Source organism: Eulemur rufifrons, chromosome 30 (genome assembly GCF_041146395.1).
Source record: "Eulemur rufifrons isolate Redbay chromosome 30, OSU_ERuf_1, whole genome shotgun sequence".
Lineage (NCBI taxonomy): Eukaryota > Metazoa > Chordata > Mammalia > Primates > Lemuridae > Eulemur > Eulemur rufifrons.
The window spans coordinates 94,069,790-94,081,929 of record NC_091012.1 but is presented as its reverse complement, the minus strand read 5'-3'; the positions used below and the strand labels follow the sequence as shown (position 1 = coordinate 94,081,929).

General features: G+C 44.7%; 1 protein-coding gene across 2 annotated transcripts in view; it reads left to right on the top strand.

Annotated features, from left to right (window-relative positions):
* The first annotated feature begins 7,727 nt into the window (after positions 1 to 7,727).
* The window catches only part of AR (androgen receptor), a 172,590-nt gene continuing 168,177 nt past the window's right edge, over positions 7,728 to 12,140 (top strand). For both annotated transcript variants that reach the window (XM_069463851.1, XM_069463852.1), the window contains exon 1: positions 7,728 to 10,325. In XM_069463851.1, coding sequence (XP_069319952.1) covers positions 8,818 to 10,325 — 1,508 coding nt within the window. In that variant the 5' untranslated portion in view covers positions 7,728 to 8,817. The remainder of the gene's footprint in view (positions 10,326 to 12,140) is intronic.

Here is a 12,140-nt window from a genome sequence, read left to right as displayed (position 1 = left end):
CTGGCTCCATATTTCTCTGAATCTGAATAGCTAGATGACTTTGGGCAAGTCACTTAAGCTTTCAGAGGCACAGGTTCCTCTTCAGTCCAGCAGAGCTAATAGTGCTAATAGTACATGCTCTGCTTAAATCCAAAAGTTGCTATGAAAACTGACTGAGGTATTATATGCAAATGTTCTTTGTCAACCGCAGTGTCCTGCACGAAGGCCAGATGGTATTACTGCTGCCAGGGAGAAAAGGTGCAGAGACAGGGTGAAGGCAACCCTGTTTTGTTAATCCAGAGAAATAATACGGATATGGCAGCAGTAATTCAGTAGCTTTGAACTCTACGGGGAGGTTCTGCTACTATGAAAGATAGTACTGGTCTCAATTGCATGTTTGGCTTCATTCTGATTTCCCCAAAACACTCCATTCTTAAAGGCCCATAGTGATATATGTTCTCTGATTGGTGGTCATTTTTCCTTTTGGCAGCTATTGATTCCCTCCTCAGTACCTCCTTAGTGGAGCTGAAATAAATATGAGCCAAAATTTCCCATATTCTGCCATCTACAAACATGTTTTGTAGCAAAGAATGCTGCCAAGGAAATTTCTAGAGTAGAATGGGATAGGGCCTTTTTGCTAGGGAAGGGTGAAATGTGGGTGGGGAGGAAGAGAGGTCTTGCTAAACTGATTTTCAACTGTTGACCTCTGCCTCATATTTTGAAATCTTTTAAACGTGGAGTTTAAACTTTGAATCCCAAATGTTATCCCTGACACCTGAACTTGGGGTCAAATATCCTTAGGCATTTTGAAAAGTAAATAGCACTATACAGATGATACCAGTAATTAACTGTTGCATAATGCCTGAGAGGCAATATGATATTATGTTTTGTTTCAAACAGACCAGGCCCCAAGCTCTAGCTCTGCCTCCATATTGTCATCTTTAAAACGGGAGTAACAACAAGCAATGATACTTCCCTTGGAGAGATGTTGTAAGGATTACAAATAATATACATGTTGTCACATAATGGACAAATAATTACAATAATCTTCATTATACATTTTCTTTGCACTCATTATTTTACTTGGTTTTTCACAACAAATCATCAAGAAGAAAGTTATTCTTGTTACCTCAACTTTACAAAAAAGTAAAACAAGATCCAAAGTAATGAAAAGATTTTTATCTTTCCTTTAACCACTTTGGATGAGGTAATATGGCACATAAATAGGAGTGGAAAGTATATTTATTTTTCATCAAATGTAACTGTAAAACTTTTTTACAAAATACCTTGCTATACCAAGGATTTGATAATGCCTCTGTTCACCTAATGTCTGGCCCATATATTATGGATGGACAGGGCACCAAACCACAGCATCAGAGAGGCAGATGAGATATAGTGATAAGGGATTAGTTGCTTTTAATAGGAACATCTAGGTTCATAGCACTGGCCCTGCCTCCTATCTGCTGGCTGACCTTGGGCAAATTACTTAATATTTCTGAGCCTCAGTTTCCCCCTTTATAAGTAGGGATAATCCCTACTCACCTGGTTTCTTATGCAAAGTAATTATCAGTGCCCTATAATGTCAGCAAATCACAGTGGACTCCTAGTGAATTATCATTAGCAGTAAAATAGCAGAGATGTGGAAAAACCTCTCTCTTTCTTATACCACTTTTGTGATATACTTACATTTAACATTTTATACCTATATTTTGGTTAAATGGAACATTTAGAGCTCTTAATCCCAGTGCCTACCAGAGTACCTGACATAGAGTAGGAACTCCACACATTGACTGAACAAATAAAAATATGAATGAATGGCAATCCACAAAGAGGGGCTACTGCCTGGTGGAGGAGGAAGATCTATATCTACATCTATAAAATTAAAATACATATCTAATTGTGATAAGTATTTTAAAAGAAATAAGAATAAAGTATTATATAAATTAATTATAAGTAATAAATCTAGAAAAGCTTTTCAAAGAACTTAATATTTGAGCTGTGTTTTGAAAGATAAGGTGAATTTAGTCATGAAGGAAAGGAGGAAATAACATTTCAGTAAAAGAAAACAGCATGGCCCAAAGGTAGTCAGGTCTGGGAGTGAGGCTATGTGCAGAGGGAACCCAAAAAGTCAGATGTAGCTGAAGAGGTGGAGAAAAAGGTGGGACAAGTGACTGTAGAGAAAGACTGGGACCTAACTATGATGGACTTTAAAGGCTAAGCTGTGGAACTTGGACTTGAATCCGTAGGCCAGTGGTTGCAGATTGGCAGCCCACAAACTGATTCTTATCAGCAGACATGTTTTGTTTGGCCTGCAGAGGATTGGCCTGCATAATGTTTTTAAACCATCTGAATTAGTAGCCAACATTAAAAAAATCAGGAGATGTCACATTAAAATCTGCAACACTGCTGATCTTAAAAATAATGGAATGTCTGGAACATTGAAGCCACATTTCTGCCTGGTAACAATCAGTTGGAGCTGAGTGGTGGCTGCCCACTTTACATGCACTCCCCTAGTGGTCTCTCTAATACCAGGCTCTTTGCCTGGTATTACTTTGGAGGCATTTGGATTTGAAGCCCCTTGTACAGGTGATTAAAAGTTACAGAGGAGAGGAGAGATACTCTCAGAGTTGTCTTTTTTAGAAAGAACCCTCTGATTCTTACTCTGTTGAAGATAACCTGGAAGACGGCAGCCAGGGGAGATTTTAGAAGTCGATCTACAGGAAAGGATAAGATGATATAAAAGCTCCAACATTGAGGGGCAGGAAGAACAAATGAGATGAGAAAGTAGTCCTTTATAATCCTGTATGTGGAGGAAATAGCAGATGTCCACAAATCAGTAGAAAGAATAATTCTGCGGGTTTATTCATAAACCTCACTCCTTGTCTCCAGCCCAGCTCAAATGTATTTATTTAAATGGTTCTTCACTCTCCTTCCTGGACCATGAATGAGCTCCTCAAGGCAGGGTCTACAGTGTCCTATTCATCAGTGAATACCAAGTGCCTAGAACAGAGCCTGGTACATAGTAGGTGCTTAACCAATATTTATTCAATGTATGCATTGGAGAGATTCTCTACTTTCCTTGTAGGTTGAAATAAAAGTTTATTGGATTCCTAAGCATACTGAATCCACAGGATATTTTGCAGACCCCAAAAACCAAACTTCCACTTTGGAAATAGAATTTTGATTCTGTGGAAATAAAATCCATTCATTTATTCAACAAATGTGCACTGAGAAATGACCATGTGCCATACCAGGCTGAGCCTTAAGAATTGCATGATGAACAAAAACCAGTACAATTCCCTGTCTCAGGAAACTAACAGTCCACTGAGGAAAACAGAATGTAAGAAGTCCTCTGAAGGAGAAATACCGGGTGTTTTTAAAAGATAATAAAAGGTGGGTGAGTGAGGGAGATAGCCTAGGAGGTTGAGGAAGTCTTCTTAGAAGTTCTGATATGCATATGCATTAACTAGATGAATAGGGACAGGAATGAAGCAACATTTTAGGTAGAAGGAGTAGCATATGCAAAGGCAGGAAGGACTATAGCTCACTGGAGGAACTGAATAAAAGCCAGTCTGACTGAAGCTCAGAAAACAGGAGGAAAAGTGGTATAACATGAGGTCAGAGAGGTGGACCATTTAACGTGTGGTTAAAGATCTGGACTTTTATGCTAAGAGCAATGTGAAGCCAATGACAGAATTTAAGTAGGGGAGCAATATTACCAGATTCAACTTTCTAAAAGAACCCTCTACATAAATATATTGACAATTGATTACTGTCAAAGTTCCAAAGGTGATTAAGTGGGGAAAGGATAGCCTTTTCAACAAATGGTGCTGAAACAATAGGACATCTATATACAAAACCGGATGTCTATATACAAAAATTAACTCAAAATGGATCATAGGTCTAAATGTAAAACTGAAAACTATACAACTTCTAGAAGAAAACACAGATGGGAATCTTTGTGATCTTGGGTTGGAAAATGATTTCTTAGATCTGACCCTAAAAACAAGTGAACAAATTGAAAAACTGGACTTCATCAGAATTAAAAATGTTTTCTCTCCAAAAGACACTGGTAAGACAATGAAAACAAACTAAAGACAGAGAAAATTGTTAAATAATATTTTTGATAAAGTACTCATGTCTAGAATATACAAAACCTCCATAATAAAACACAAACAGATCAATTTAAAAAGTAGGTTAAAAAACCTGAGCAGAATCTTCTTCAAAGAAAGTATACAAATGGAAAATAAGCACATGAAAAATGCTCTACATCATTATTCACTGGAGAAATGCAAATTAAATGGAAAAAATTTATGCCTCTAATTAGAATGCTAAAATTAAAAAGATTGACTATACCAAGTGTTGGTGAGGATGGTGAAGGAACTGGAATTCTTTTATGCTGGTGGAAATGTAAAATGGTACAACCACTTAGAAAGACAGTTTGGCAGTTTCTCACAAAAGGCAAACATATACCTAGCCCGTGACCCACCCATTCCACTACTGTTTACACAAGAGAAATGAAAGCATAGTTCTATACGAAAACATTTGTATGAATGTTCACGGCAGCTTTATTTGTAATAGCCCCAAACTGGAAAAACCCAAATGTCAATCAACAAGTAAATGGATAAACAAACTGTGGTACAGCAATACAATAGAATACTGTTTAGCAATAAAGAAGAATGAACTAGTGAGCATAACAGCTTAGATGAATATCAAGGGCATTATGCTCAGTGAAAGATACAAGACCAAGAAAATGAGTATCATACTATACGATTCCATTAATATAAAATTCTGGAAAATGAAAACCAATCTATACTGACAGAAAGCAGATCACTGGTATCTAGAGGGGGAATGTGGGAAAGGCAGACAGAAGTACAAAGTGGCACAAAAGAAACTTTTGGGATGATGGCTTCATGAATATATGTATATGTCAATAATTATCAATTTGTACCACTTTAAATATATGCAGTTTATTGTATATGTCAATTATACTTTAATAAGGCTCTTTTTAATAATCCTTCTGGCTGCACAATGCAGAACTGCCTCTAGGAAAGTAAGAGCAGGAGGGAGACCAGGTGGGAAAGGATGGTGCCTTGAACTAGGTTGGCAGCAGCGGAGATGAAGAGAAGTGGGCAGACTTGTGAGACATTTAGGAAATAAAATTCAATGAACCTGACATCATTTTCCAAATATCAGTTCATCCTGGCTTTCCAGGGTGAGAAGCTAGGGAAAATTCCATTAACAAAGTCCCCTTGAAGTTGCAGAGGAAGCCCATATCATAAACATCACTGGTTCTATTGATGGATAAAAATTGCAAAGAAGAAGAGGAGGGGGCAGATGAAGAAGAAGAAAGCTGGCATAAACACTGAATTTATATAATACTCTTCAATAGTTGTCTCTTAATTTTCTTAAAAAGAAATGGGAGAAAAATAAGATTTTTGAGATGGGCAATCAGAGTTTAAACTTCCAATAAAGCATATGCTCCTACTATGCTCACAGTGGTTAACATTTCCTGATAATGATATAATTGTTGATAGCATTATCTTTAAAAATAAAAAATAGTGAAGTGATTCTTCAGATTTGTAGAATGCTTTCCTGTTTACAAATTTGTTCTATACACATTATTCTAAATTTTAATTGCTATATCACCCTTCTGAGGGTATTATTGGCCACAGTATTCTGATAAGGAAACTGTGAAGACAATTCTGGTGCTGTGGAAGCAACATGAACTTTGGAATCCTTCTGACTTGGATTTGAATGTCTATCAGGCTATCATCTATTTAAAGGGTAACTTCAGAGCTTTATTTCTTAATTTCTTTCTTAATCTCTTTCAGGCCTCTTTGCTTCTAACTCCCTTCCTCACTCCTACCCATTGTTCATTCACTGTTACTTGTACCCCCTTCATTGTCAGACCGTAAACAAATAGTTCTGGCTCTGAAACCTATGTTGATTCCATTCTACCATCCTGCCATTAAACTCAATTCCCTTTGAGCAATGCTAGTTAAAAATTTGGTGGGATTGGAGGTTGTAATGACTATTCAAATAAGGTTTTCAAAGCATTTAAGTATTTTGATTCCATATTTCTGTTTCCCATTACCTTAGGCTATTGGGAATTAGCCATGCTACAGTTTGATATTTCTGTGAATAAGACTGCTTCTTTACTATAACGAGTGTTTTGTGAGATTCTTCACCAACAAAGAAGGTATGGTTGGGTTATGTCCAAGTAGGGATGCAGCCATTAAAAATCTCAGGGAATAATTTTTCACCTCCTCAGGTGAAAGGGTCCTCAGGCCTTTCTATTCTGGAAGGTTCATTTATACTCATTTCCCAAGTTCCCATGAGATTGATGAGTCTAACTAAAATAGCAGTGGGATGGAAGACTAATTTAGGTTCTACTAATGTGGAACGTAGAACAAGTTATGTCCATGTTTCAGCTTGTTCATCTGTAAAATAGAGCTGATCATGCCCACTCTTCCCTGCCTTTAGATTTGAGTTACCTCCTTTGGCCAACGTAAGTAAATTCCCCTGATGTTTGGCTGTGCACAAGATAAAACAACAATCCCTCTTTTCTCTGTAGAAGACTATAAAAAGTGGAAGAGGCCTGGACTAAGATCTCCATATACTTTCTGGGACAGAGACCCTGCCCAATTCCAAAGGTCTAAGGAACTTAAAAGTTAGGCCCAGGGCCCTCCCCTTCCATTTCCTCTACCTTTCCATTCTCACCTGCCTCTCCTCTTTACACAGTGGCTATGGGACATCCTCCACAAAAGAGCAGTTGTAGTAACCCACATCACCCTCCACGCTGGATTGTCCATCAAGAGGAGAAAAGAAGCCCTATATAGTTTCTATCCTTGGATAGTTCCAGTTGGAAAGTTTAAAATATGCAAAGGCAACTTGGAAAACCAAGGGCCTGTATACAAAGCAAACGTTTGCAAAACCCTGAACAAAATCTATGGCCTATGTGCACATGGCAAGTGTTTCTGGTGTTTGTGTGTTTGCCTGCTCGTGTGGGTGATTTTTCCTTTGCACATCTGGATAGGTGAGAAGTGTGTGGTTAGAGGCAATTCCAGACAGGAAGAAAGGCTCAGAAGAGTGTAGAAATGATCTCTGGTTCCTGGGGCCAAGGGTTCCCAGAGCAAATGGCACTGTACCACCAGGCCCTATCTAACGCTATGAAGAATTTCAAAGGTTTCAGCAAGTGGCTGGCTTGGCCATGGCTTGCTCTTCAGTTTGTAGAAATCTCTCCCATCTGCATGTCCTCATCGGTCCTGAAAAGAACCCCTGGCAGCCTTTAGGAGCAAGTACTCCCAACACCCCCTTTCTTCCTTCCCCCGCCCCCCAACACACACCATCTTTTTTTAGATTGAGCTTCGGAACCAAATTTGGTGAGTGCCGTCCTCCAGGAGATCCGGTAGCCCTGTCCTCAAAATAAAGCTCCAGGTTAAAGCTTCAGCCATGGCGCCTAAACGATGGTTTAGGAAAGCAACAGGAGATAGATATTCAGGGACCAGGGGTCCTCCAGGGCTAGAGCGAGCTTTCTCTTGCCCTCACCCACGCTGCGACAGCACTTGTTTCTCCAAAGCCACCAGGCGTTAGCGCAGCGGTGAGGGGAGGAGAAAAAAGGAAAGGGAGGGGAGGGAGAAAGGAGGTGGGAAGGCTAGGAGGCCGGCCCGGCGGGGGCGGGACCCGACTCGCAAACTGTTGCATTTGCTCTCCACCTCCCAGCGCCCCCTTGGAGATCCCGGGGAGCCAGCTTGCTGGGAGAGCTGGAGGGCCCGAGCAAGCCTGGAGGTTGAGGAGGCGACGGAGGGAAAACGACCGAGCTAGCGGCTCCAGTGCCGTGCAGGAGCAGAAGGGACGCACCACGCCAGCCCCAGCCCGGCTCCAGCGACAGCCAACGCCTCTTGCAGCGCGGCCGCTTCGAAGCCACTGCCCCGGAGCTGCCCTTCCCTCTTCGGTGAAGTTTTTAAAAGCTGCTAGAGACTCAGAGGAAGCGAGGAAAGTGCCGGGTAGGACTGACGGCTGCCTTTGTCCTCCTCCCCACCACCCTGTTCCCCCGCCCCGCCTCCCCACCCCCCGCCTCTTGGTCTCCTCTCCGGCAGCTGCCTCTGCCCGCTACTCTCTGCCAGCACCCCTACAACCCTCTCCCCCCACCCCACGTCGGCCCAGCGCTGCCAGCCGGAGTTTTCGGAGAGGTAACTCCTTTCGGCTGCGAGCGGGAGAGCTAGCTGCACGTTGCAAAGAAGGCTCCTGGGAGCCGAGCAACTAGGGAGCGGCTTCAGCACTGCGGCCACGACCTGGTTTATTAGGCTGCACGCGGGGACGGCCCCTTGGTTCCCCCTACTCCCTCTCCACCTCCTCCTGCCTCCCCCCTCCCCGCCCCCGACCCCTAGTGTGAAGCCAGAGATCAAAAGATGAAAAGGCAGGCAGGGCTTCAGTAGCCAAAACCAAACCAAACAAACAACAACAACAACAACGAAAAACTCAGTTCTTATTTGCACCTGTTTCAGTGGACACCGAATTTGGGGGGCAGAGGATTTTGCTTTTTCTTTCAAGATTTGACCATCTTTTGAATCTACCCTTCGAGTATTCAGGAACAGACTGTGAGCCTAGCAGGGCAGATCCTGTCCACCGTGTGTCTTCCTCTGCACGAGACTGTGAGGCTGTCAGAGCGCTTTTTGCGTGGTTGTTCCTGCAAGTTTCCTTCCCTGGAGCTTCCCGCAGGTGGGCGGCTAGCTGCACCGACTACCGCATCATCACTGCCTGTTGAACTCTTCTTAGCAAGAGAAGGGGAGGCGGGGTACGGGATTTAGGTGGAAGATTCAGCCAGGCTCAAGTATGGAGGTGCAGTTAGGGCTGGGGAGGGTCTACCCCCGGCCACCGTCCAAGACCTATCGAGGAGCTTTCCAGAATCTGTTCCAAAGCGTGCGAGAAGTGATCCAGAACCCGGGCCCCAGGCACCCTGAGGCCGCGAGCGCGGCACCTCCTGGCGCTCGTTTGCAGCAGCAGCAGGAAACCAGCCCCCCGCAGCAGCAGCAGCAGCAGCAGGGTGAGGATGGCTCTCCCCAAGCCCAGAGCAGAGGCCCCACAGGCTACCTGGCCCTGGACGAGGAACAGCAGCCTTCACAACAGCAGTCAGCCCTGGAGTGCCACCCTGAGAGCGGCTGCGTCCCAGAGCCTGGAGCCGCCGCCGCGGCCAGCAAGGGGCTGCAGCAGCAGCCGCCAGCACCTTCGGACGAGGATGACTCAGCTGTCCCATCCACGTTGTCCCTGCTGGGCCCCACTTTCCCGGGCTTAAGCAGCTGCTCAGCCGACCTTAAAGACATCCTGAGCGAGGCCGGCACCATGCAACTACTTCAGCAACAGCAGCAGGAGGCAGTATCCGAAGGCAGCAGCAGCGGGAGAGCGAGGGAGGCCGCTGGGGCTCCCACCTCCTCCAAGGACAGTTACCTAGGGGGCACTTCGACCATATCTGACAGCGCCAAGGAGTTGTGTAAGGCAGTGTCGGTGTCCATGGGCTTGGGTGTGGAGACGCTGGAGCATCTGAGTCCTGGAGAACAGCTTCGGGGGGATTGCATGTACGCCCCGCTCTTGGGAGGTCCACCCGCTGTGCGTCCCACTCCCTGTGCCCCACTGGCTGAATGCAAAGGTTCTTTGCTGGATGACAGTGCAGACAAGGGCACTGAAGAGCCTGCTGAGTATACCCCTTTCAAGGGAAGTTACACCCAAGGGCTAGAAGGCGAGAGCCTGGGCTGCTCTGGAAGCAGCGAAGCAGGGAGCTCCGGGACACTTGAGCTGCCCTCCACTCTGTCTCTCTACAAGTCCGGAGCACTGGAGGAGGCCGCATCGTACCAGAGTCGTGACTACTACAACTTTCCGCTGGCCCTGGCAGGGCCACCACCCCCTCCGCTTCCTCCTCATCCCCACGCTCGTATCAAGCTGGAGAACCCGCTGGACTACGGCAGCTCCTGGGCGGCCGCGGCAGCGCAGTGCCGCTTTGGGGACCTGGCTAGCCTACACGGCGGGGGTGCAACGGGACCCAGCTCCGGCTCGCCCTCAGCCGCAGCCGCCTCTTCCTGGCACACTCTCTTCACAGCCGAAGAAGGCCAGTTGTATGGGCCGTGTGGTGGGGGTGGCGGCGGCGCAGGCGAGGCTGGGGCCGTAACCCCCTATGGCTACTCTCGACCACCTCAGGGGCTGGCGGGCCAGGAAGGCGACTTCCCTGCACCCGATGTGTGGTACCCCGGCGGCGTGGTGAGCAGAGTGCCCTATCCCAGCCCCAGCTGTGTCAAAAGTGAGATGGGCCCCTGGATGGAGAGCTACTCTGGACCTTACGGGGACGTGCGGTAAGTTTTTCCTCCCAGAAATGTCACCTTTTGGCCCAGGGCGTAGAGTCACTCTTCCCCGAGGGAACCCGCAGATACCCTTGGGATAGCTCAGCAGGGTTCCATAGGAGGGGCTACTCTAAATCTGAAGTTCTCCCAGGGACTCCTGGCCTACCAAAGATTCAATTGAGTGCCTCGAATCTCTGCCGCACGCCCTGGGTGCTGATCTGTGCCCCTATAGATTCCTCAGCAACTTCCCCAGCCGCTCCAAATCCTCACTACCTCCTGGGACTCCAGGTCCCACAAGTTCCAAACTTAAATCCGATTGTATGGGCCACCTTGAGAAATAAAGCCTTTAAGCCCCTTTTCTCCCCTCCTCAACGTCGGAGAACCTGGATCAGAAATTTGGTCAGTTTCTCCACTTCCAATCTGTTAGAATTTGCCTGCCAGCCTGTGTCAGGTTTCCGCAGATTAAAGGTAAAAAGACTGGCCCAAGCCTTTCTCAGCCCCTTCCTCCAAAGAAATAGAATGGAATTCCGGGTTAGGGAAAGAAAGTGGTCTCTGGGTCCTTAGGGCCCCTGCGTGAACGGGTGAATTTCCTTCCCTGAAAGCAACTGGGGACTTGCTCCAGAGTTGGAGGTTGGCAGAGAGAACCCAACCAGGCACCTTGAGAATAGGCAGAGGGGCAACTTTCTCGGTAAAGACTGGGCAGAATTTGCCCTCACAGGTTTCTCAGCGTTGGTTGACTACGTTAAAAGTAGTTGTTTGGGTCCGTTTTCTCTTGTAAAGTGTTTATTTTCTCTGTGGGTTATGACAGGTCCACAGCCCCGTTTCAGGTTTACATCAGATCTATAAAGGGAAGAATGTTCTTTTAATGAACAATTTAATCAGGCTTGAATCTGATTTATAAAAGAGTTGGAAAAAAAATTTTTTTGTAAAGCATTTCCTACTATTTCAGTGTGCTCTGAAATCTGCCCTGGGGAGGGAGGAGTGGGGTTCTTCATTATGTTTCATTTTATGGACATGTTTGCATTTTAAAACATGCACTGTTCACTCTAACAAATTGAGTAAGAACTGTTAGTGACCTATGAGCCATAATCTTACCCCAGAGTTTTAATTAAGACATGAGAAAAATGGTAGACAATTTCATCTTGCTTATTAAAAATTCTTCCTCACTACAGTTGTTGAGCTTCTTGGAAACCGTGCTGAAGATTTTTTCCCCCAGCAAATTAAGATATTGGTTTATCTGGTGAAGGAGGATGACTTGATTTGGGGAATTAATTCCTCAGGTCAGTTGGGGCCTGATATCCCTGTGGACTTATGTTTTATTCTGTGTTTCTGTAGCTATTTTCTTTTACCTGTGACTTTTCCAAAATTTCTCTGTTAGCCTTAACATCTTTGTTTGGTGACTTAAATCCAACAGTTTGCCTTCTTTCTCTGATGCTTTCATTCCTGGAAGGTTGATAGCATAATATCAGTAAAGAAAGAAAGAGAAAGAAAGATTTCCTAAAATATCATTTTTCTGGGCTGTTGAAGAAATAGCTTCTTATTAGGCTTTACGTTGTATTGGGTTTTTAGTGCTTACAGGATTTTCAAAGCATTCATTTGATATCGTCAAAGTGTTTTCCACTTAATTTAGAGTGTTTATTTTTGTAATGGGCTTATACCATAGGATAAAATGTCTTCATTTTATGAGAACAGATTTACTTGGTAGGGTTAACTTTTTTCTAGGACTGTCACTAGATAGTGAAGCCCTTCTTCTTTTGTAAACTTTTCTGGTGGGGGGGGGGTGGAGATGTCTAAGGTGCTTTTTGACCTACCATGGTGCCAAACCCA